At 51.7% G+C, this 23,028-nt stretch overlaps 1 protein-coding gene across 1 annotated transcript in view; it reads left to right on the top strand.

Moving 5' to 3' along the window:
• The window catches only part of LOC149317796 (microtubule-actin cross-linking factor 1, isoforms 6/7-like), a 50,344-nt gene that overhangs the window by 17,246 nt on the left and 10,070 nt on the right, over positions 1 to 23,028 (top strand). The window contains exons 10-25 of the mRNA XM_089518418.1: positions 3,671 to 3,889; positions 3,978 to 4,181; positions 5,173 to 5,392; positions 5,552 to 5,781; positions 6,296 to 6,418; positions 6,740 to 6,841; positions 7,195 to 7,296; positions 7,848 to 8,003; positions 8,388 to 8,546; positions 8,647 to 8,844; positions 9,079 to 9,207; positions 21,162 to 21,332; positions 21,430 to 21,585; positions 21,825 to 22,031; positions 22,254 to 22,373; positions 22,467 to 22,636. Coding sequence (XP_089374544.1) covers positions 3,671 to 3,889; positions 3,978 to 4,181; positions 5,173 to 5,392; positions 5,552 to 5,781; positions 6,296 to 6,418; positions 6,740 to 6,841; positions 7,195 to 7,296; positions 7,848 to 8,003; positions 8,388 to 8,546; positions 8,647 to 8,844; positions 9,079 to 9,207; positions 21,162 to 21,332; positions 21,430 to 21,585; positions 21,825 to 22,031; positions 22,254 to 22,373; positions 22,467 to 22,636 — 2,666 coding nt within the window. The remainder of the gene's footprint in view (positions 1 to 3,670; positions 3,890 to 3,977; positions 4,182 to 5,172; positions 5,393 to 5,551; positions 5,782 to 6,295; positions 6,419 to 6,739; positions 6,842 to 7,194; positions 7,297 to 7,847; positions 8,004 to 8,387; positions 8,547 to 8,646; positions 8,845 to 9,078; positions 9,208 to 21,161; positions 21,333 to 21,429; positions 21,586 to 21,824; positions 22,032 to 22,253; positions 22,374 to 22,466; positions 22,637 to 23,028) is intronic.

The raw sequence follows: 23,028 nt of genomic DNA on the forward strand, positions 1-23,028 counted from the left end.
TGCCATGAGAGACAACTTTCAGGCAAACTTGCAAACAAAACTTGAAGACCATCCTATCGACTCTTCTCCTACAGTGATTTGGCAACATATCAAAAACAGCATCCTGCCGTCTGCGGAAGAATCCTTGGGGTTCTCCCTCAAGAAAAACCAAGACTGGTTTGATGAAAACTGTTGGGATACAGCAATTTTGCATGCTGAGATTTTCTAGTAATGCATATCGATGGTTTACATGCTAAGACTCTCTAGTAATGCATGTCTATGGTAGTTTATTGCTTACTAACAACTCCCCTCCTCATTTCCTGTTTACCATGAGGACACCTAATTTCCTTTGTCTTGAGTGAAGAAGCAGCAGAGATGAGACTCCATCACTAAACTTGCTTACCAACTAATCAGCATGCCTATGCCTGGAGCTGAAAAGAGGCTGAGAGAGCATCTTTCTGAAGATGCATGGAGACTACCTTTTCTACCACATTTTTCTTGCAACATGAAGCTAGAGCTGTGTATCTCTTCATACACATGATTTTGTAAGTAAAGTTATTTCCTTTTTCACTTTTAACCAAGTGAGTGTGTGTTTTTATTGGGGACACTGGGGGCTGGGAGGGAAAGGAGTGGAGCTAGTCAAATGTTTTCCTGCTTGCCCCATCAACATTTTTTTCCTGCTGTGTAAGCTCTGCTAGTGAGATTAAACAGTCTTGCTTACTTTCCTGAGTTTTCTAACGATTCTCAAGAAAGAACTACATTTCCCAACAAAAACAACCAAGAGATCCAGGAGCTGTTGGCAAAGAAGAGAACTGCTCACCAGGCACACCTCGCCCAGCCATCCTGCCATGTCAGAAAAGCAGCCTTTCGCCTCGCATGTAGTCAACTCCAGAACAAGTGGTGGATCAACTTAGCAGAAAAGACACAACACTGTGCAGATCTGGGTGATTCCAGAGGATTTTACAAAGCTTTTAAAGCAGTGTTTGGACCTACATATCAGGTCCAAAGCTCCCTATACAGTACAGATGGTCAAACACTAATCACAGATGAAGCTTCCATTCTGAACCGATGGGCTGAACATTTCCAAAGCCTCTTTAGTGCCAACCGAGTCGTCCAAGACTCAGCTATTCAACATATGACACAACAACCGATGAAGAAGGAATTGGACATAGCTCCCACTTTGGAAGAGACTCTTAAGGCCATACAGCAGATGAAGAATGGCAAGGCTGCTGGGATTGATGGAATTCCACCTGAAGCTTGGAAACAGGGAGGTCATGCACTCCATGCTAAACTCCACAAACTCCTTGTGAGTTGCTGGGAAAAAGGCGAACTGCCATCAGATCTCCGAGACGCAGTCATCATCATCACCCTGTACAAGAAAAAAGGAGCAAAATCCGATTGCTCAAACGATCGAGGTGTAACACTGCTCTCCGTCGCTGGAAAAATCCTTGCAAGGATACTCCTGAACAGATTAGTTCCTGCCATTGCAGAAGAACCTCTTCCTGAAAGCCCGTGCGGCTTTATAGCTAATAGGAGCACTACAGATATGGCATTTGCCCATAGACAACTGCAAGAGAAATGTAGAGAGCAGAACAAAGGACTCTATGTAACATTTGTTGAACTCACCAAAGCCTTTGACACTGTGAGTAGAAAAGGTCTGTGGCAGATCCTGGAACGATGAGGATGCTCCCTCAAAATGATTACTCTGTTACATGAGGGCCAGCAAGGTCAAGTCTCTCGGAGCCCTTTCTAATAACTAACGGTGTGAAACAAGGTTGTGTTCTCGCTCCAACTCTATTCACAATCTTCTTCAGCATGATGCTCCAAAGGGCTATGGCAGATCTCAAAGAAGAAGATGACGGCATTTACATACGCTACCGTACTGATGGTAGCCTGTTTAACTTAAGCCGCCTGAGGGCCCGCACTAAGACTCTCAACTATCTAGTCCGTGAGCTGCTTTTTGCTGACGATGCTGCCCTCGTTGCCCATACGGAAGCAGCTCTGCAGCGCCTAACATCTTGTTTTACTACAGCTGCAGAGCTCTTTGGGCTGGCAGTCAGTCTGAAGAAAAAGGAAGTTCTCTACCAGCCTCACCTCAGGAAGAACACTACCATCCCCACATCACCGTAGGCACATCTGTGCTTAAGTCCTTCCAGCAGTTCACCTGCCTGGGAAGCATCATCTCCTCAGATGCCAAGATTGATAAAGAGATCGATCACAGACTGGCAAAGGCATATAGCGCATTCGGAAGGCTTCACAAAAGAGTCTGGAGTAACAAACACTTGAGGCGAAGCACCAAAATCAGTGCATATAGAGCCATTGTAGTGTCTGTTCTCCTCTATGGGTCACCTATCGCCAGCACCTACAACTCCTTGAACGCTTTCATCAGCGCTGTTTATACACAATTCTAAATATACACTGGACTGACTATGTGACGAATGTTGCTGTCCTTGAGCAAGCAGGGATCACTAGCATTAAGGCCATGCTATTGAGGACGCAGCTGCGCTGGGCAGGACACGTTTCTAGGATGGAGGACCATCGCCTCCCTAAAATAGTATTCTACGGTGAACTCGCCACGGGTCAAGAGCGTAAGAGGGGCGCCCCAAAGAAGAGATACAAGGACTCCCTGGAACAACATCTCAGGCTTGGCCAAATTGATCACCAACAATGGTCCTCCCTGGCCTCGCATCGGGAGGCATGGAGACGCACTATCCACGATGCTGCAGCCTTTTTCGAAAGCTCACGGCGAAGGAGTCTCGAAGAGAAATGACAACGCAGAAAGAACCGCAACCTGGAAAGATCACCCAAGGAGACTTTCTGCTGTGCTTTCTGCAACTGGACCTGTTTGTCCCGGATTGGCCTTTTTAGTCACCTACGCGCTGCTTGTACAAAGCGTGGGATCATGAGTCCTTCCTGAATCTTCTTTCGTGAAACAAAGCCAGAGAGAGAGAATAACTGAGTGTGTTTGCCTAGTGAAGTGTGTTTTTAACCTTGCTTTTAAAATACCATGATGTTTGTGTTTGTCTGTATTTTTTGCTATTTGTTTCTATGCCAGTTTGCTAGCAGCCCATCCCTACCCGCCAGGGCTATCCTGCTGCTTTGCTTGTGCTGCATCCTTCTCCAATGATGTGGTCAGCCAGAGCCACATCATCTGCACCCCACACATGTGGGTCCCAACAGGCGAGGAAAGAACACGCTCCAAAGAGAGGAGCGATTAAGGTTACATCCTTTCTCAGGGATGCTAGACTAGGCAAGGTGATAGTGTACTAAGGCTGCCCAATCTGGCCACTTTTGAGAGAAGGTGGAGAAGGCTAGTGTGTTTGGGTCCCTGTTGGGAATGGCAAAGAACCAGCCCTTTTCCTCCAGGAGCCACCTTTGCAGGAAAGAACAGCTAGCAGGGAGGTAGTTTCCCAGCAAAAAACTGGCATTGAGGCCAGATGTAGAACTGGACTGGGATCCCATGACTGCTAAATATCCTCCCCTGCCCCCTTCAAAGAGTCATCTAGGCTAAGCAGCCTTGCCAGAAAGGTAGCAAATGCCATACGCTAATTACTCCAAGGGTGAAGTGCTTGTGGGATGTGATCTTGAGATGGGCTCTCCCCAATGGATTTGATGGGAAAATAAGGGGTCAGAGATATGGGGACTCTCTGCAAAATGCTCCATATCATTTTGTGCCCGGTTTGTCTTGCAGCATCTAGTTCAGCCTCTGCTGGAGCGCATGGAGCACCTCATGCGTCGGAACTCAGCTTGCACCGTGCCGCTGGAGCAGGCCCAGTTGCTGCTGGCCCAGTATGCAGAGGCCCATGAGGAGCTCTCCCTGTGGCTAGAGGAGACGCAGCACATGGTGGAGCAGTTCTCCCCAGAGAGCCTCAGCTGTGAAGCTTTCAAGGAACAGCAGGAGGTGCTGCAGGTAAGCGGCCGGCAAGAAGGACTGTGCCCCAATGTGCCCCCGACATGCCCCATCTTTCACGTGCCCTTTCCACCTCTGTCTCCTGCAGGGTCTTCGGGAGGCCATTGCAGAGCACAAGCCCCTGATGGCAAAACTCCAGCGGGTCTCTGGGCAGCTAGCAATGCTCAACCCCCAGGAGGCAACCTCCTTCCTGCAGGGCTGGCAGGCAGCGGAAGACCAGTATGGCCGCATCCGGGAGCGCGTCCGGCAGGCTGCAGCAGTGCTGGAGGAGGCCATACCCCGATACAGCCAGGTCAGAGGAGGGCTGGCGCAGCTGGGGAGTCATTCCTTGGAGTCGCTGGCTCCCCATCCAGGCTGCCCCGGCTGCCACACCAGCACAGAGAGCCCAGTCATGTGGCCATGGTGGTGGTGGTGGTAGGGTTTCAAGTCTGGCCAGAAGAACCTGTAACCTTCAGAAAGCCAGATTCTTAATGGCCTAAGTAGTCCACCAATATACTTAGAGGATTTTTAAAAAATCCAGTCCAATAAATGCACAAATTAGATTTCTCATACGCAGTCTCTGCTTCTTTGCTCCAGCTATTAAGTGAGCAGGTGTGTACTTAAGAGACTGGGGTGCACATCTTGCCCCTCTTGTAGGGGCAGGAGGTAGAAAGACAGGCCATGGGTGCAGAAGTTGCCAGGTGAGTGATGCCAGGATCCTCTGGCCCATGGCAGAGACCTCAGAGGGTTAGACAGTCCAGGGCTGGATGACCCCAGACCCCAAGCTGGGCATTTTGGTAATGGGAAGGAGCGTTGGAGGGTTGTGGCTGACACTGGGGCACAGAAAAGAAGTGTTCAGTTGACCGTGAGGACTAGCAAGCTCCTTGCTACTCCCATTTAAGAAGCATTCTATTTCCTTTCTCCCAAGGAGCTCAAGTCAGTGTCCTTGGCTCTCTTCTGTCCCCCACTTCACCCTAACTGCATCCCTGTGAGGTAGATCAGGCAAATATGAAGTGTTGGCTCAAAGTCCCCCAGTGAATCTTAGGGCGCTGTGGGGACTGGAACTCCAACCTCCAGATTCTGAGCACAACATTCAGTGGCCATGACACCTCTGCCTTCCTGAGCCCCAATGGAGTCATTTGGGGTCCTTACATCCAGTGCTGGGAGCAGCCTCTCCCTCAACACTGTGCATACCACGCATGGAAGCATGCACGCAGATGGACACACACCTGCTCCAGCCATGGTGGGGCTGCCAGCTTGGGCTGCCAGTCCTTCCCTTTCAACTGTGTTCCTTCTTCCTGCAGCTGTCTGAGCGGATGGCGCTGATGGTGGAGTGCTTGGAGAGGCTGCGGGGTCGCATGCAGCCCCAACCTGCTGTGAGAGGAGACACGGCCTGGCTCCGGGAGCAGCTCCGGGAGAACGGCCTCCAGCTGGCGGAACTGGAGAAGCTGGGAGTGGCACTGGAGACCCTGCGTGGCCAAGGGGCTGAGCTACTGGCCACCATGCAGACAAGTGCAAATGAAGGTACGCACCACAACACCAGTCCAGAGTCTAGAGCCCAGCTGTCCCCCAACTCAACTCAGGGTTCCCCTTTCTGGAGCAGAAGGGGCTGGAGGGTGAGCAGTTCTTTCTGGCGCATCGAACAGACCACCTCTCCTTCCCCCTTTCCTCTCCTGGGGACAGAGATCCGGGGCCACGTGGAGCAGCTGCTGAGCCAGTGGCAGGAGATGTGGGCCCAGGGAGAGGAACGGGAGCACTGGCTCCGGGACCTCCTGGCGCTGGCGGACCGGTTCTGGCACGGCTTCGCGGATCTTGCTGTCACCCTCAGCGACACCCAGCAGGCGGTGCTGGAGGAGCATGAGGAGGCCGTCTACGACCCGGTGGCTGTCCAGGCCAGGCTCGAGGCCATGCAGGTACTGGGGCAGGTCCCAGGAGGTAAGGGGGTGGGCAACCTTAGGTGGAAACAGCTGTCATGGTGATTCCCTGAGAAATCTGGGGAAAAGCCCGGATACTGGATCAGAGCAGTCACACCACAGGGCAAGGATTCCCCTGCCCAGAGGCCTCCTGTCCTGATGCTTCCTGTGGTGACCAGCAGCCCTGGATGGATTTGCCTCCCACACATTGCGCTGATTACCACTAAAGTGGCTCCAAATGGTGGCCCTTGCTATTACGCTGATGGTGGTTGTAGATTTCCTTCCTTCCTTCCTTTGCTCTGTCCTCAGTCTCATGTTCCCCAGAGACTTCTCTCCTTGCCCTCTTGGCCCATTAATCTTCCTCTGCCATGCCCTCCCCATTGCACCCATGGGCCACCTTCATGCATTTGGCTGGTGGTCACTCAGGCGCTGAGCCTCTGTGTGTGCCACATACCTATTGGGGTCCCTGTTTCCCATGGGGCAACTGTAGCCACCATTCTGCCCTCCCTCCCAGGTCCTGCGTGAGGAGATTGACGCTGTGCAGAGTGAACTTGACTCCTTAGGCTCTCTAGGTGTAGATCTGATGGCGTCGTGTGGAGACCTAGAGAAGCCAGATGTCACCAAGAGCCTGGATGATGTGAGTCAGGCAGGAAGGGAGCCCCAGGGGGACAGTGGTGGGGTGTGGGCAGAAGCAACCAGGGAGTCCTCTGGGGGTTGCAGGAAACCCCATGGCCTTTCCCTTCCTGGCCTTTCAAGGGCAGGATGAGTATTCCAGGGAAGGAGGTGGGTAGGGGTGGACTAGCCTCTGAGCCCCAAAGGCAGGCCTGGCAAAGAGGTATCCCATTACCTTGGCCGTCCTTTCTGTGTCCCATGACCCCCTCTTGGGGGGAGGTTAAGGGCCTTTCTGGCACTTACCTCCTCCCATAATGTCTTTTCCCTTCCCTGCTCATGTTGGCAGCTCTACTTGTGTTGGCACAGCGTGAGCAAGGTATGGACGGAGCGGCAGACATGGCTGGAGGAGCAGCTGAAGGCCTCCCTGGTGTACCAGGAGGCCCTGGAGGTGAGGTGCTCCCTGACCCAGACTGACCGAACGGTGGCTGGCAGGTCAGCCCAGCAGGGGCATCACCATCCCAGGGCTGATCAGGCAAAGGCTTCTGGGCCAGTGAGGTGGGCTTGGATTGGGCAACAAGGTTGAGCAGTAGTAAGATCCCTTTTCCTTTGGCTCCCGCTGGTGATTATGCTGTTGCCGTGAGGCTCAGCTGGGCATGGCTATTGCCCAGAGCTCTTTGACCCCCTGCCAGGCCCTGTTCCTGCTTGCCAGACAGACACACGCACTCACACTTGGGTCCCACTCACTTGGATCCCGTCCCACCCAGCTGACCCCCTCCCTCATTGCCTCTCTGCCCTCTCTAGAGGCACTTGGGCTGGTTGGACAAAGCAGAGCTGCTGATGGCAGAGGAGTTCCTAGTTGCAGGGGAGCCGGAGCTGGTGAAGCAGCAGCTTGTGGAGCTGAAAGTAAGTGCAAAACACGTGTATGGGTGTGTGTGTGTGGGGGGGGGGGGGGTGAAGTCATCCTGGAGGGCTTCCTGCAGGCATGCCAACAAGGACCTTCTGGGGAGGGGTCTGCTGGACGGCAACCTGCTCTGTATGTGTGGTAGTAGGGGAGGGGGACACAGGCTGAGCATCCCTATGGTCCCCAAGTGATACAGGCCCAAAGGTTCTGCCCATCACTGGCAGTCTTCTGACAAACAGATGCAGCAGGTGGGGGCAAGGTGCACATGGTGCATATTTCTCCCTTAGTGCCACATGGCCACCAGAAACTTGGCATAAGCTTCACCAGGTGAGTTACTGCTCTTCAATGAGCCTGAAAATACCCTTACTTAGTACCCAGGAAGTCCTCGGCACCAGGGCACCTCTCCTGGATGGGGCCTGCCCACAGCTTGCTAGAGCCATGGGGCTTCCAGTTTGCAACATCGAGGGGTTGGAGCTAGGAAGGTCGATGCTGTAAATGGAAGCCCCAGTGGGTACTTCCCCCATCCCTCCCCTCACCCATCCAATCCTGACAGGACTTCAAGAGGGAGCTATACCAGCGCAAGGTGGAGGTGGAGAGCCTACGGCAGCAGGGAAGCCCCTGGGGGGCTGACCAGAAGGAATCCCCCAAAGCTCTCTGCAGCTTCCGCGACCGCTGGATCCGGCTGGAGGAAGAGACTGTGGGACGGCAGGTGAGGCCTCACCTCCAGGGTGGGGAGGCTTTGGGTATGGTGCCCAGCAGAGGACCAGGGGCAGGTGAGTGGGAAAGCCTTTAGGTACCCCAGGGGAGCGGCAAGGAGGGCTCTGCCTCTGGGTTTGGCTGAATGCCATGCAGGGTCAAGTGGGGGGTTCCTTCCAGGGCAAAGTGGAGGGCAGCAGCAGAGGCAGGGGAAGGAGGAAGCAGAGGCCACCCATCTGCCTGCATGCATGCCTACCTGCCTGCCTGGGTATGTGCTGCTTGCCTGGCTGGCTGGCTGGCTGGCTTGCTAGAGTCAGCTGTACCTCTGGCATCATTCAGCCAGGCCAAGATGGTCAAGCTCTGGCCCTCCATGGGGAGGGGCTCTTTTCTTTTGCAGCATCAGCTGGAAGCTGCCCTCCTGGGTCTGGGTCAGTTTCAGAACCAGCTGGAGGAGCTGCTGCAGTGGCTTCTGCACACTACGGAGCAGCTGGCAGCAGGGCCCACCATCCTCCCTCTGGACCTGCAGAGCTGTGAGATTGAGCTGGCAAAGCACAAGGTGAGGAGGGGGGGACAGCTAGCAGGCCAGAGGTCAAGGTGTGGGGAATACCTGGTTCCCCCTCGGGCCAGGCCTCGCTGAGCATCCCTTGCCTCGACAGGTGCTCCGGAACGACGTCTTGTCCCACGCCCGCACAGTTCAGTCTGTCCAGGAGGCCGGTCAGGGCCTGCTGCTCTCCGGTAGGGCAGAGGCAGAGGGGGGGCTCCAGAGCCGGCTCCAGCAGCTGAGCCAACGCTGGGACCTGGTGCTTCATGAGATCGAGAGCCACCAGCAGCAGCTGGAGAGCAACCTCAGCCAGGTGAGTTGGGGCCTGGCTAATGGTGATCTGCCCCTTTTTGCCCCAGGAGCAAGTAGCCAACTGGGGCTCTCCTCAACCCTACAGGTGCCCCACTTGGTTCAGCCCCCTATCTCTGGGGTAGGACTGGGGGGGGGGAATGGGCTCTTTCAAGGGTCTCTCCGCATGGGGTGGGGGGCTGATGTGCCCTTTCTCCCTGCTTTGTTCACGGGGTGTTCTCTCTTTTGCCCCTTGCAGGTACAGGAAATCACCTTGGAAGTCACAGAGCTGCTTCAGTGGCTGGAGCATGTGGAACTGCAGCTCTTCTTCTCCAAGCCCACCTGGGGCCAGCCAGAAGCCACCAAGGACAAGCTGGCTGCCCACTTGGTGAGCCCCTCCGTGGCTGTCTCACACATCCCACGGCCACTGGCTCCTTCTGATGCGGCTGTTTCTAGGAGGGACCTGGGGGGAAACTCACTGCCCTCTGCCATGCACTTGAAGGAGAGCACTGGAATGTCCCTGGTCCAGGAATCTGGCCATTGCCCCATCCCTCTCACCTGTCCTAGCCCTCACCCCCATCCTGCCAACCTCCCTTTCCTCTTGCTTGTGTCATTATATCCCTTCCTCTTTAGCTCTCTAGCCACTTCTTTCTGCTTTCTTCTTGGAGCCGAGACCCCACCGACCCACCTCACTGAGCCCTGAAATCCATTACATTGCCCTCCTGTGCCCCGATGCTCACTTACTGTAGGCCCTTCGTGTCGTGTGTGATCACAGCAGGCCTTTTTCCCACTAAAAAAGCATTGTGTCTGAAAATGTTACACAAACAGCGTTCCTCTCTTTGTTTTCACACCTTGGGAAACTTTCCAGAATCGAAATCTTCATTTATAGAATCATAGAATCATACAGTTGGAAGAGACTGTCCTCTGTTAGCATTTTGGATCTGTCCACAGCAAAAGGAAGAAGAAGGAAACGGTAGGGCCACTGCATGGAGAAGATGGCAAAATGCTAACAGAAGAAAAGGCAGAATTACTCAAGACCTTCTTTGCCTCCGTCTTCTCAGAAAAGGAAAAGGGAGCTCAACCTGAGGATAATGGAGCAGAGGACAGAATAGGGGAATTTCAGCACAGAATAAGTCAAGAGATAGTAGAGGAACACCTTGTTAATCTAAATGAATTTAAGTCTCCAGGACCAGATGAACTACATCCAAGGGTATTAAAAGAACTGGCAAATGTAATATCTGAGCCTTTGGCAATAATAGTCTTTGAGGACTCCTGGAGAACATGAGAAGTCCCAGCCGAATGGAGGAGGGCAAACGTTGTCCCCATCTTCAAAAAGGGGGGAAAGAGGATCTCAACAATCATCATCCAGTTAGTCTGACATCAATCCCAGGAAAGATCTTGGAGCAGATCCTTAAACAGAGAGTCTGTGAACATCTAGAAGGCAATGCCATCATCACAAAGAGTCAACACGGGTTTCAGAGAAAGAAGTCATGCCAGACAAATCTAATCTCTTTCTTTGATAAAATGACCATCTTGGTAGATGAAGGGAATGCTGTGGATGTAGTATATCTTGATTTCAGTAAGGTCTTTGGCAAGGTTTCCCATGACATTCTTGCAAACAAGCTTCTAAAGTGTGGGCTAGACAAGGCAACTGTTAGATGGATTTGTCATTGGTTGACCGGCCGAACCCAAAGGATGGTCAGCCATGGCTCCTTTTCATCCTGGAGAGAAGTGACCAGTGGGGTGTCCAGTGGGGCTCTGTCCTGGGCCCAGGGCTATTCCACATCTTTATCAGTGACCTGGATGACAAAATTGGGAACATACTTATCAAATTTGCAGATGACACCAAATTAGGAGGAATAGCTAATACTCCAGAGGACAGGATCAAGATCCAAAATGACCTGAATAGACTAGAAAGCTGGGCCAAAGCTAACAAAATGAAATTCAACACAGAGAAATGTAAGGTACTGCACTTAGGGCAGAAAAATGAAATGCACAGATATAGGATTATGGGAGACACCTGGCTGAATGAAACTACATGTGAAAGGGATCTAGGAGTCCAAGTAGACCATAAGTTGAACATGAGACAACAGTGTGATGTGGCAGCTAAAAAGACCAATGCGATTCTAGGCTGAATTAAATAAAAGTATAGTGTCTAGATCAAGAGAAGTAATAGTGCCACTGTATTCTGCTCTGGTCACCCGGAATATTGTGTCCAGTTCTGGGCATCACAATTCAAAAAGGACATTGAGAAACTGGAGCCATGTGTCCAGAGGAGGGCGACTAAAATGGTGAAAGGTCTGGAAACCATGAAGCCCTATAAGGAACGACTGAGGGAACTACTGGGGATGTTCAGCCTGGAGAAGAGAAGGTTAAGGGGTGATATGATAGCCCTGTTTAAATATTTGAAGGGATGCCATATTGAGGAGGGTGAAAGCTTGTTTTCTGCTGCTCCAGAGAATAGGACCCAATGGAGCAATGGATGCAAGCTTTTCAGCTCCAGGTGGTCTTGGATGAAACCGATTATCTTGACCCATTTCAAACTGGTTTCAGGGCGGGCTACGGAGTTGAGACTGCCATGGTCGCCTTAGTCGATGACCTCCGTCTGGCCACCAACAGAGGAGATATAACTCTGTTGGTGCTCTTGGACATCTCAGGGGCCTTCGATACCATCGACCGTGGTATCCTTCTGGAAGAATTAGGCATCGGGGGCACTGCGCTCCAGTGGTTCCGGTCCTATCTCTCAGGAAGGTTCTAGATGGTGAGGCTGGGGGACAGCTGCTCCCGTAAAAGGGAGCTGACATTGGGCGCCATCCTGTCCCCCATGCTATTTAACATTTACATGAAGCTGCTGGGACAGATCATCTGGAGTCATGGAACTCGGTGTTATCAGTACGCTGATGACACCCAGATCTATCTCTCCATGTCTCCGACTGACACAGTGACTAAGGATGGCATCTCTCCTCTGGATGCCTGCCTGGGGTCAGTAATGGGTTGGATGAGGAAAAACAAACTCAGATTGAATCCAGAGAAAACAGAGGTACTCATGATAGGTTCGCCTGGCCCGGGCAGGGAAATTTGTTATCCTGTCCTTGATGGGATTAAACGTCCCCTGAAGGACAAAGTACGTAGTTTGGGAGTACTCCTGGATCCATCCCTATGTTTATCATCTCAAATAGATGCGATGGCCAGGAGTGCCTGGTATCAGCTTCGGCTGATACGTCAGCTGCGTCCCTGTCTGGACCGGGGGGACCTAGAAAAAGTAGTACATGCGCTGGTAACTTCTCATTTGGACTTCTGCAATGCGCTCTACATGGGGCTACCTTTGTATCAGGTTCGGAAACTTCAACTGATCCAAAATGCAGCAGCCAGGCTAACTACAGGCACAACGAGATTTGATCATATATCACCTATTTTAAAATCTCTACACTGGCTGCCAATTCGTTTCCGGTCCCAGTACAAAGTGTTGGTTATTACCTTTAAAGCCCTAAATGGCTTGGGCCCGGGTCACTTGAGGGAACGCCTCTCCCTGCATAATCCTCCCCGCACACTCAGGATTACTGGAAAACTGTTTCTTAACCAACCTAAGATGAGACTGGCGTCCACTCAACAAAGGGCCTTTTCGGCCGTGGCGCCCTCTCTATGGAATGCCTTACCTGAAGGGATCCGTCTTAGTGGATCAGTGGAAGCCTTTAAGAAGGCTTTAAAAACTCATCTTTTCCTTCAAGCCTTCCCACCTAATTCCGTTTAAGAATATATTCCCCTATTGATGTATAGTATTTATGATTTTTGATTTTAACAATGTCATTGGATGTTTTAAAATTTTGCTCGCATTTAATCTATTTTAATTATCTACTTTTAAGATGTGGTTTTTACTGTTCTTATTGTCTGTTTTTAACAATTTCTGTACACCGCTTTGATAGTTGGAAAAGCGGTTAATAAATGAACATATTATTATTATTATTATTATTATTATTATTATTATTATTATTATTATTATTATTACAGGAAAAGAGATTCCACCTCTACATTAGGAGGAACTTCCTGAGAGTAAGGGAACCCACTCCTTCCTCGGAGTGTAGTGGAGTCTCCTTCCTTGGAGGTCTTTAAACAGAGGCCGGATGGCCATTTGTTGGGGATTCTTTGATTTGGATTTCCTGCATGGCAGAATGGGGTTGGACTGGATGGCCCATGCGGTCTCTTCCAACTCTATGATTCTATGATTCTTCTCCAGGCTAAACATCCCCAGCTCCCTGAGTCGTTCCTCATAGGGCAAGGTTTCCAGACCTTTCACCATTTTAGTCGCCCTCCTCTGGACACATGGCTCCAGTTTCTCAATGTCCTTTTGGAATGTCCTTCCCTCTCTTTTCCTTCTCCTTCCGTCTAGCCCTTCTTACGCACTTCCTTATTGTTTATTGTTTACATTAGATAACATGCGCTTCCTGGCCTTGAAAGCACTCCACTGCAAGTCGTTTTCCTTTCTCCTTACATTACTTTATTTTTTGCTCCCCTTTACTCCCTCTTCTTTCTCTTTTTCCAGCCTCCTCCACGCTTCGTGCCGTCTCCCCAGCCTCTCCGCCACCTCCAGACTGTTTCTCCAGACTAGCACCTCTCCCTTTCCAACCTCGCTGTCTGCTTCTGGTCCCTATCTGATGTAGTCTGCTTCTCTTCCAGGCCTACAGTCCTCTGCTTCTCGTCCTGACCTTTATTCGTCTGCTTCTCTTCCAGTCCGCAGTCGTCTGCTTCTTGTCCTGGCCTTTATTCGTCTGCTTCACTTCCTGTCCGCAGTCTTCTGCTTCTCGTCCTGGCCTTTATTCGTCTGCTTCTCTTCCCATATGCACTCGTCTGCTTCTCATCCTGGCCTTTATTCGTCTGCTTCTCTTCCCATCTGCACTCGTCTGCTTCTCATCCTGGCCTTTATTCGTCTGCTTCTCTTCCAGACCGCAGTCGTCTGCTTCTCATCCTGTCCGCAGTCGTCTGCTTCACGTCCTGACCTTTATTCGTCTGCTTCTCTTCCAGACCGCAGTCGTCTGCTTCTTGTCCTGGCCTTTATTCATCTGCTTCACTTCCTGTCCGCAGTCTTCTGCTTCTCGTCCTGGCCTTTATTCGTCTGCTTCTCTTCCAGTCCGCAGTCGTCTGCTTCTCGTCCTGGCCTTTATTCGTCTACTTCTCTTCCAGTCTGCAGTCGTCTGCTTCTCATCCTGTCCGCAGTCGTCTGCTTCTCGTCCTGGCCTTTATTCGTCTGCTTCTCTTCCAGTCCGCAGTCATCTGCTTCTCGTCCTGGCCTTTATTAGTCTGCTTCTCTTCCAGTCCACAGTCGTCTGCTTCTCGTCCTGGCCTTTATTCGTCTGCTTCTCTTCCAGGTCCGCAGTCGTCTGCTTCTCGTCCTGGCCTTTATTCGTCTGCTTCTCTTCCCGTCTGCACTCGTCTGCTTCTCGTCCTGACCTTTATTCGTCTGCTTCTCTTCCAGGTCCACAGTCGTCTGCTTCTCATCCTGACCTTTATTCGTCTGCTTCTCTTCCAGGTCCACAGTCGTCTGCTTCTCGTCCTGGCCTTTATTCGTCTGCTTCTCTTCCAGTCCGCAGTCATCTGCTTCTCGTCCTGGCCTTTATTCGTCTGCTTCTCTTCCAGGTCCGCAGTCATCTGCTTCTCGTCTTGGCCTTTATTCGTCTGCTTCTCTTCCAGTCCACAGTCGTCTGCTTCTCATCCTGGCCTTTATTCGTCTGCTTCTCTTCCAGGTCCGCAGTCATCTGCTTCTCGTCCTGGCCTTTATTCGTCTGCTTCTCTTCCAGGTCCGCAGTCATCTGCTTCTTGTCCTGGCCTTTATTCCTCTGTTTCTCTTCCAGGTCCGCAGTCGTCTGCTTCTCGTCCTGGCCTTTATTTGTCTGTTTCTCTTCCAGGTCCGCAGTCGTCTGCTTCTTGTCCTGGTCTTTATTCGTCTGCTTCTCTTCCCATCCACAGTCTTCTGCTTCTCGTCCTGGCCTTTATTCGTCTGCTTCTCTTCCACTCCGCAGTCGTCTGCTTCTCGTCCTGGCCTTTATTCGTCTGTTTCTCTTCCAGGTCCACAGTCGTCTGCTTCTCGTCCTGGCCTTTATTCGTCTGCTTCTCTTCCAGTCCGCAGTCATCTGCTTCTCGTCCTGGCCTTTATTCGTCTGCTTCTCTTCTAGGTCCGAAGTCGTCTGCTTCTCGTCCTGGCCTTTATTCGTCTGCTTCTCTTCCAGGTCCGAAGTCGTCTGCTTCTCCTCCTGGCCTTTATTCGTCTGCTTCTCTTCCAGTCCGCAGTCGTCTGCTTCTCGTCCTGGCCTTTATTCGTCTGCTTCTCTTCCAGGTCCGCAGTCATCTGCTTCTCGTCCTGGCCTTTATTCGTCTGCTTCTCTTCCAGTCCGCAGTCGTCTGCTTCTCGTCCTGGCCTTTATTCGTCTGCTTCTCTTCCAGTCCACAGTCGTCTGCTTCTTGTCATGGCCTTTATTGGTCTGCTTCTCTTCCAGTCCTCACTCCTCTGCTTCTCGTCCTGGCCTTTATTCGTCTGCTTCTCTTCCAGGTCCGCAGTCGTCTGTTTCTCGTCCTGGCCTTTATTCGTCTGCTTCTCTTCCAGTCCTCACTCCTCTGCTTCTCGTCCTGGCCTTTATTCATCTGCTTCTCTTCCAGGCCTGCCGTCGTCTGCTTCTTGTCCTGGTCTTTATTCGTCTGCTTCTCTTCCCATCCACAGTCTTCTGCTTCTCGTCCTGGCCTTTATTCGTCTGCTTCTCTTCCACTCCGCAGTCGTCTGCTTCTCGTCATGGCCTTGATTCGTCTGCTTCTCTTCCAGGTCCGCAGTCGTCTGTTTCTCGTCCTGGCCTTTATTCGTCTGCTTCTCTTCCCATCCGCAGTCGTCTGCTTCTCGTCCTGGCCTTTATTCGTCTGCTTCTCTACCAGTCCTCACTCGTCTGCTTCTCGACCTGGCCTTTATTCGTTTGCTTCTCTTCCAGTCCTCACTCCTCTGCTTCCCGTCCTGGCCTTTATTCGTCTGCTTCTCTTCCAGGTCCGCAGTCGTCTGCTTCTCGTTCTGGCCTTTATTCATCTGCTTCTCTTCCAGTCCGCAGTCGTCTGCTTCTCGTCCTGGCCTTTATTCGTCTTCTTCTCTTCCAGGTCCGCACTCGTCTGCTTCTCTTCCAGGCCTTCAGTCGTCTGCTTCTCGTCCTGGCCTTTATTCGTCTGCTTCTCTTCCAGGCCTACAGTCGTCTGCTTCTCGTCCTAGCCTTTATTAGTCTGCTTCTCTTCCACTCCGCAGTCATCTGCTTCTCATCCTGGCCTTTATTGGTCTCCTTCTCTTCCACTTCGCAGTCGTCTGCTTCTTGTCCTGGCCTTTATTCGTCTGCTTCACTTCCTGTCCGCAGTCTTCTGCTTCTCGTCCTGGCCTTTATTCGTCTGCTTCTCTTCCAGTCCTCACTCATCTGCTTCTCGTCCTGGCCTTTATTCGTCTGCTTCTCTTCCAGGTCTGCAGTCTTCTTCTTCTCATCATGGCCTTTATTTGTCTGCTTCTCTTCCAGTCCGCAGTCTTCTGCTTCTCGTCCTGGCCTTTATTCGTCTGCTTCTCTTCCAGTCCGCAGTCCTCTGCTTCTCGTCCTGACCTTTATTCGTCTGCTTCTCTTCCAGGTCCGCAGTCGTCTGCTTCTCGTCCTGGCCTTTATTCGTCTGTTTCTCTTCCAGTTCCGCAGTCGTCTGTTTCTTGTCCTGGCCTTTATTCGTCTGTTTCTCTTCCAGTCCGCAGTCGTCTGCTTCTCGTCCTGGCCTTTATTCATCTACTTCTCTTCCAGTCCGCAGTCGTCTGCTTCTCGTCCTGGCCTTTATTCGTCTGCTTCTCTTCCAGGTCCGCAGTCATCTGCTTCTCGTCTTGGCCTTTATTCGTCTGCTTCTCTTCCAGTCCACAGTCGTCTGCTTCTCATCCTGGCCTTTATTCGTCTGCTTCTCTTCCAGGTCCGCAGTCATCTGCTTCTCGTCCTGGCCTTTATTCGTCTGCTTCTCTTCCAGGTCCGCAGTCATCTGCTTCTTGTCCTGGCCTTTATTCCTCTGTTTCTCTTCCAGGTCCGCAGTCGTCTGCTTCTCGTCCTGGCCTTTATTCGTCTGTTTCTCTTCCAGGTCCGCAGTCGTCTGCTTCTTGTCCTGGTCTTTATTCGTCTGCTTCTCTTCCCATCCACAGTCTTCTGCTTCTCGTCCTGGCCTTTATTCGTCTGCTTCTCTTCCACTCCGCAGTCGTCTGCTTCTCGTCCTGGCCTTTATTCGTCTGTTTCTCTTCCAGGTCCGCAGTCGTCTGTTTCTCGTCCTGGCCTTTATTCGTTTGCTTCTCTTCCCGTCCGCAGTTGTCTGCTTCTAGTCCTGGCCTTTATTCGTCTGTTTCTCTTCCAGGTCCGCAGTCGTCTGTTTCTCGTCCTGGCCTTTATTCGTTTGCTTCTCTTCCCGTCCGCAGTCGTCTGCTTCTAGTCCTGGCCTTTATTAGTCTGCTTCTCTTCCAGTCCGCAGTCGTCTGCTTCTTGTCCTGGCCTTTATTCATCTGTTTCTCTTCCAGTTCCGCAGTCGTCTGTTTCTCGTCCTGGCCTTTATTCGTCTGCTTCTCTTCCCGTCCGCACTCGTCTGCTTCTCGCCCTGGCCTTTATTCGTCTGCTTCTCTTCCAGGTCCGCAGTCGTCTGTTTCTCGTCCTGGCCTTTATTCGTCTGCTTCTCTTCCAGGTCCGCAGTCGTCTGCTTCTCGTCCTGGCCTTTATTCGTCTGCTTCTCTTCCAGGTCCGCAGTCGTCTGTTTCTCGTCCTGGCCTTTATTCGTCTGCTTCTCTTCCAGGTCCGCAGTCGTCTGTTTCTCGTCCTGGCCTTTATTCGTCTGCTTCTCTTCCAGGTCCGCAGTCGTCTGCTTCTCGTCCTGGCCTTTATTCGTCTGCTTCTCTTCCAGTCCGCAGTCGTCTGTTTCTCGTCCTGGCCTTTATTCGTCTGCTTCTCTTCCAGGTCCGCAGTCGTCTGTTTCTCGTCCTGGCCTTTATTCGTCTGCTTCTCTTCCAGGTCCGCAGTCGTCTGTTTCTCGTCCTGGCCTTTATTCGTCTGCTTCTCTTCCAGGTCCGCAGTCGTCTGCTTCTCGTCCTGGCCTTTATTCGTCTGCTTCTCTTCCAGGTCCGCAGTCGTCTGTTTCTCGTCCTGGCCTTTATTCGTCTGCTTCTCTTCCAGGTCCGCAGTCGTCTGCTTCTCGTCCTGACCTTTATTCGTCTGCTTCTCTTCCAGTCCGCAGTCGTCTGTTTCTCGTCCTGGCCTTTATTCGTCTGCTTCTCTTCCAGGTCCGCAGTCGTCTGCTTCTCGTCCTGGCCTTTATTCGTCTGCTTCTCTTCCAGGTCCGCAGTCGTCTGCTTCTCGTCCTGGCCTTTATTCGTCTTCTTCTCTTCCAGTCCGCAGTCGTCTGCTTCTTGTCCTGGCCTTTATTCGTCTGTTTCTCTTCCAGGTCCGCAGTCGTCTGTTTCTCGTCCTGGCCTTTATTCGTTTGCTTCTCTTCCCGTCCGCACTCATCTGCTTCTTGTCCTGGCCTTTATTAGTCTGCTTCTATTCCAGTCCGCAGTCGTCTGCTTCTTGTCCTGGCCTTTATTCGTCTGTTTCTCTTCCAGGTCCGCAGTCGTCCTAGCCTCTTTTGATCCACTTCGCCTCCAAAAACAACACCTCTACTGTCGCCTTCACCTCCTTTCTCTCTCTCGCTCCTCTCGTCTCCTTGACGCTCCTCTTTTGTACACTCTCCTCCGTGTCCCTTTAATCCTTTCCATCTTGCTCTTTAAGAGCACAGACTTCTCTTCATTACCAAGATGGATTCAAAGTTGAGGATCTTGGCTTTGGTAACAGTTCTTTTGATTCTAGCTCCCTCCCCAGAATGCAAAGAAATAAAAGGAGCTTGATGGGGCTTTGCTGTCTCCAGCCTGACTCTGCAGACGCGGGTACCTTCGTCCCTTACAGTCTCAGAGGAGGTGCTCCAATCCCTTCAGGAATCAGGCTGAATCCCTTTCTGTAAGGACCCCAGATGGCCCATCTGAACCGCCCTTATCGAGGGGGTTAATAGCCAGATATCCAAGCCTCGATCTTACAAAGAGACAAGCTATTTTCGCGCAGATTGATGTCTCAAACCACCCGCTATAGTCGTTTGCGACTTACCGCTCCGCCATCTTAGCTCCGCTCTGCCAATAAAACTATACTTTTATTGATGCAGGCTAAAATTGCATTGGCCTTGTTATCTGCCGTATTGCACTGTTGACTCATGGTCAACTTGTGGTCTACTTGGACTCCTAGGTCCCTTTCACACGTAGAAGTCTCCTTGAGCCAGGTGTCCCCCATAATCCTATATTTGTGCATTTCATTTTTCTGCCCTAAGTGCAGTACCTTACATTTCTCCCTGTTGAAATTCATTTTGTTAGCTTTGGCCCAGCTTTCTAGTCTATTCAGATCATTTTGAATCTTGATCCTGTCCTCTGGAGTATTAGCTATTCCTCCTAATTTGGTGTCGTCTGCAAATTTGATGAGTATGCTCCCAATTCTGTTATCCAAGTGATTGATAAAGATGTTGAATAGCACTGGCCCCAGGACAGAGCCCCACTGGACACCCCACTGGTCACTTCTCTCCAGGATGAAAAGGAGCCATTGTTGAGCAGCCTTTGGGTTCGTCCGGTCAACCAATGACAAATCCATCTAACATTGCCTTGTCTAGCTCACATTTTACAAGCTTGTTTGCAAGAATGTCTCGGGAAACCTTGTCAAAGGCCTTACTGAAATCCAGATATACTATATCCACAGAATTCCCTTCATCTTTCAAGCTGGTAATTTTATCTGTGAACGACTCTCTGTTTAATGATCTGCTCCAGAATCTTTCCTGGGATTGAGGTCAGACTAACTGGAGGATCATTGTCGGGATCCTCTTTCTTCCCCTTTTTGAAGATGGGGACAACGTTTGCCCTCCTCCATTCGGCTGGGACTTCTCCTCTTCTCCAGGAGTCCTCAAAGACTATTATTGCCAATGGCTCCGATATTACTTTTGCCAGTTCTTTTAATACCCTTGGATGGAGTTCATCTGGTCCTGGAGACTTAAATTCATTTAGATTAACAAGGTGTTCCTCTACTATCTCTTGACTTATTCTGTGCTGAAATTCCCCTATTCTGTCCTCTGCTCCATTATCCTCAGGTTGAGCTCCCTTTTCCTTTTCTGAGAAGACGGAGGCAAAGAAGGTGTTGAGTAATTCTGCCTTTTCTCTATCTTCTGTTAGCATTTTGCCATCTTCTCCACGCAGTGGCCCTACCGTTTCCTTCCTCTTACTTTAGCTGCGGACGTATCCAGAAAAGCTTTTTTTATTGTTCTTAACCTCTCTAGCAAAAATAAAGCTGCTTCGGGTCACTTTGAAGATATGCTGTTTAAATTATGCATGCATCCGAAGAGGCCAGAAACCACGTCAAAGCTGTGCTCCAGTCCTTAGGACTAGAGCATGGCTTTGGCACAGCTTCTGGCCTCTTAGGATGCATGAATCATTTAAACAGCATCCCCTCCAAAGTGACCCAAAGCCGCTTTCTTTTGGCCTATCTGTACGAGCCCTTAAACATCAACTTGGGCACCCAAAATCGACATAAAGCAGAACTGAACTTTTGCACTGGAAGTTGTAGTAGAACAGTAGCAGGAAAGGAGGTCATTAAAAGATTTTTTGTGTTTATAAAAGAAAGGTTTTCCAAAAGTCTCCCACTGGGAGAACAACAGAAGAGGAACGGCATTGCCTGATAAGTCTCAGCCAAAGACATCATTATTATCCTGCTGTAGTTGTGAAAAGCTCCTTTGACCCTCTATCCCATTTCCCTGCCTTTTGGCCTTGGTGCTTTGCCGCCCTCTCCCTGCCAGGAACATTTTCATTTTTGAGGGCAGATTGAACCCCAACTGGATGCTCCCTGGTCCCTGTCCTCTTTCCTCCAGGGTTCACTTTAAACGCTGTTCCCATCCTGTGACAGTTTCGTATCCTCTGAAAGACCCCATCCATTTGCCTGTTCAGATTCCCAAATAACTGAAAGAGAGATGAGGCATGGTTGCCATTTGCAGAAGCCATGTCAGCTGTTCTTTGAGTCAGTGTGGTCAATTCCTGGGGCCTTCACTTCTATGGCCTCACTCTGACCTCTGGATCCATACCTTTGGGGGCTGTTGGGTCCCATTGGTGTGTGCAGGGACCCTCCCAGCTCCTTGAACCCTCTCAATGCCTTCCTTTGCCCTTTTCCTACTTAAAGTCATGAGCAGTGTAGGCTAGCAAACCACCACATGTGCACACACATGTGCATGTGCAAACACACTCATGCTGACCATCTCTTGTGACAGGAACTCTGCAAAGAGATGGATTCCAAGCAACAAACCTATAACAGGGTGCGCGAGGAAGGGCAACGCCTGCTGGCCACTAGCCTCTGTCCCCGGGCCTCCAGCACTGAGCACAGCCTGAGCATCCTGGAACAGAAATGGGGGAGTGTGGCCAGCCAGCTGCAGGAGAGGAAGGTGAGGGGCTTGAGTCAGGGCTGCGGCAGGGTCTAAGGAGGAGAGAGCATCCTTCTGGGAAGAACAGAGCCTTAGTGCCCCCTTTTTCCTCTCCCAGGAGCAGCTCAGCGAAGGCCTGACAGTGACCAGAGAGTTCCATTCCACCATCCAGGAGCTGCTGACATGGGTTGGAGGCATGGAGGAGACCCTGGGCACTCTGCCCGCACCCAGCTACATCCTGGACACTGTCACCAACCAGATCCAGGAGCACAAGGTCAGTGTGAGCCAGACATGCCAGGCACCCCCAGCATCCTGGGGACACAAGAAACCTTTGGGAGCTCCCTCACACGTTTCTCATGGCTTTCACATCAGAATCCCTCTGGCCACATGGGCATCCCTGGTAGAGCTACCCTGGTTGGGTATGGGTGCTCCTTGCCTTGTCCTGAGTTGGAGCAGAGATGCGGGGGGAAGCGGGTGGATGCCTGGGCACTCTGCCTTGTTCCTTCTTGGCAGACGCTGGCTACAAACACCCGCGCCCAGAGCGAGAAGCTGGCAGACCTGGAGGTGATGGCCGTTCGCGTGAAGGACTTCAGCCAGAAGCAGGACTGCAGCGTCATCCAGAGCCTGATGCTGAGCACCAAGGAGCGGCTGGCCAGAGTGCTCCAGCAAGTGAGCGAACGGGGAGGGCTACTGGAAGAGGCCCGCCAGCGTGCCAGGCAGGTAGGTACCTACCTCACATTAGGGCCAGATGGGGTGGGACAGCTGGAGGTCCCCACTGGAGCAGGAGCAGCAGCGGTCAGCTGTGATGGCCGGAAAAGAGTCCTGCCCTTTTGGAAATGCCACAGCCTGTCCTTTGGGAAAGAGGCTGACCCTGAAGGCTGTGTCCTTGTGAGGGTCAGAGGTGGGGGGGAACTGACTGCAGCCCCTGCTCTGATCTTCCAGTTCAGTGAGTCCTGGCAGCTCCTCCTGGACTGGCTGGATGAGATGGACCTGGCACCGGGACTCCTCAGTGACGTTGCCCTTGACCAAGAGAGGATCAAGGCCCTTCTGGGGGAGCACAAGGTGAGTGGGCTGCCCAGCAGCTGCAAGAAGGGTTAGGGTTAGGGAGACATACATGCTCACTCTCTCTCTCTCTCTCTGTCTCTTGTGGTGCAGGAGTTCCAGAAGGGGCTGCGCAGCAAGCGCCCGATGTACGAGGCCACCCTGCGCAGCGGGCGCCTCCTCCGTGAGAAGGCCCTGCTGCCCGAAGATGCCCAGCCACTGGAGGAAATGCTGGGGGAGCTGAAGGAACGCTGGGAGGCCGTCTGTGTCTGGTCTGCCGAGAGGTAGGATAGGTGGGAGGCAGGGGGTCCTCCTTTTGGGACGCCTGGATGGCCTGCCTTGTGGGACCTTCGGACAGCAACACTCCCCTCTGGTGTTTTCTCTGTGGTCATCATCTCCCCCTCCTTGTATTTATTTGGGTGTCACTTTTACCAGTTGTGCTCTGAGTAGCCCACAAGAAGCGTAAGCAGATGTCAACCTGCAGATACAGCAGAAAGGGTCACTTTTTTTAAAAAAATGCAGGAATAGGGAGGAAGGAGCGGTCAGTTGAACATGAGCAGAGTCCTTTCCTCCCCCACAGATCTGCTAGGAGTCAGGTGTCCAGTGAGAAGGCCTCCCTCCGGCCCCGATTGCTTGCCATCCAGCCCTCCAACTGTGCTTCATCACAGGGACTGAA

The sequence above is a fragment of the Sceloporus occidentalis genome, unplaced genomic scaffold, assembly GCF_023333645.1.
Source record: "Sceloporus occidentalis isolate IW3139 unplaced genomic scaffold, rSceOcc1.0.p SCAF_3, whole genome shotgun sequence".
Classification (NCBI taxonomy): Eukaryota; Metazoa; Chordata; class Lepidosauria; order Squamata; family Phrynosomatidae; genus Sceloporus; species Sceloporus occidentalis.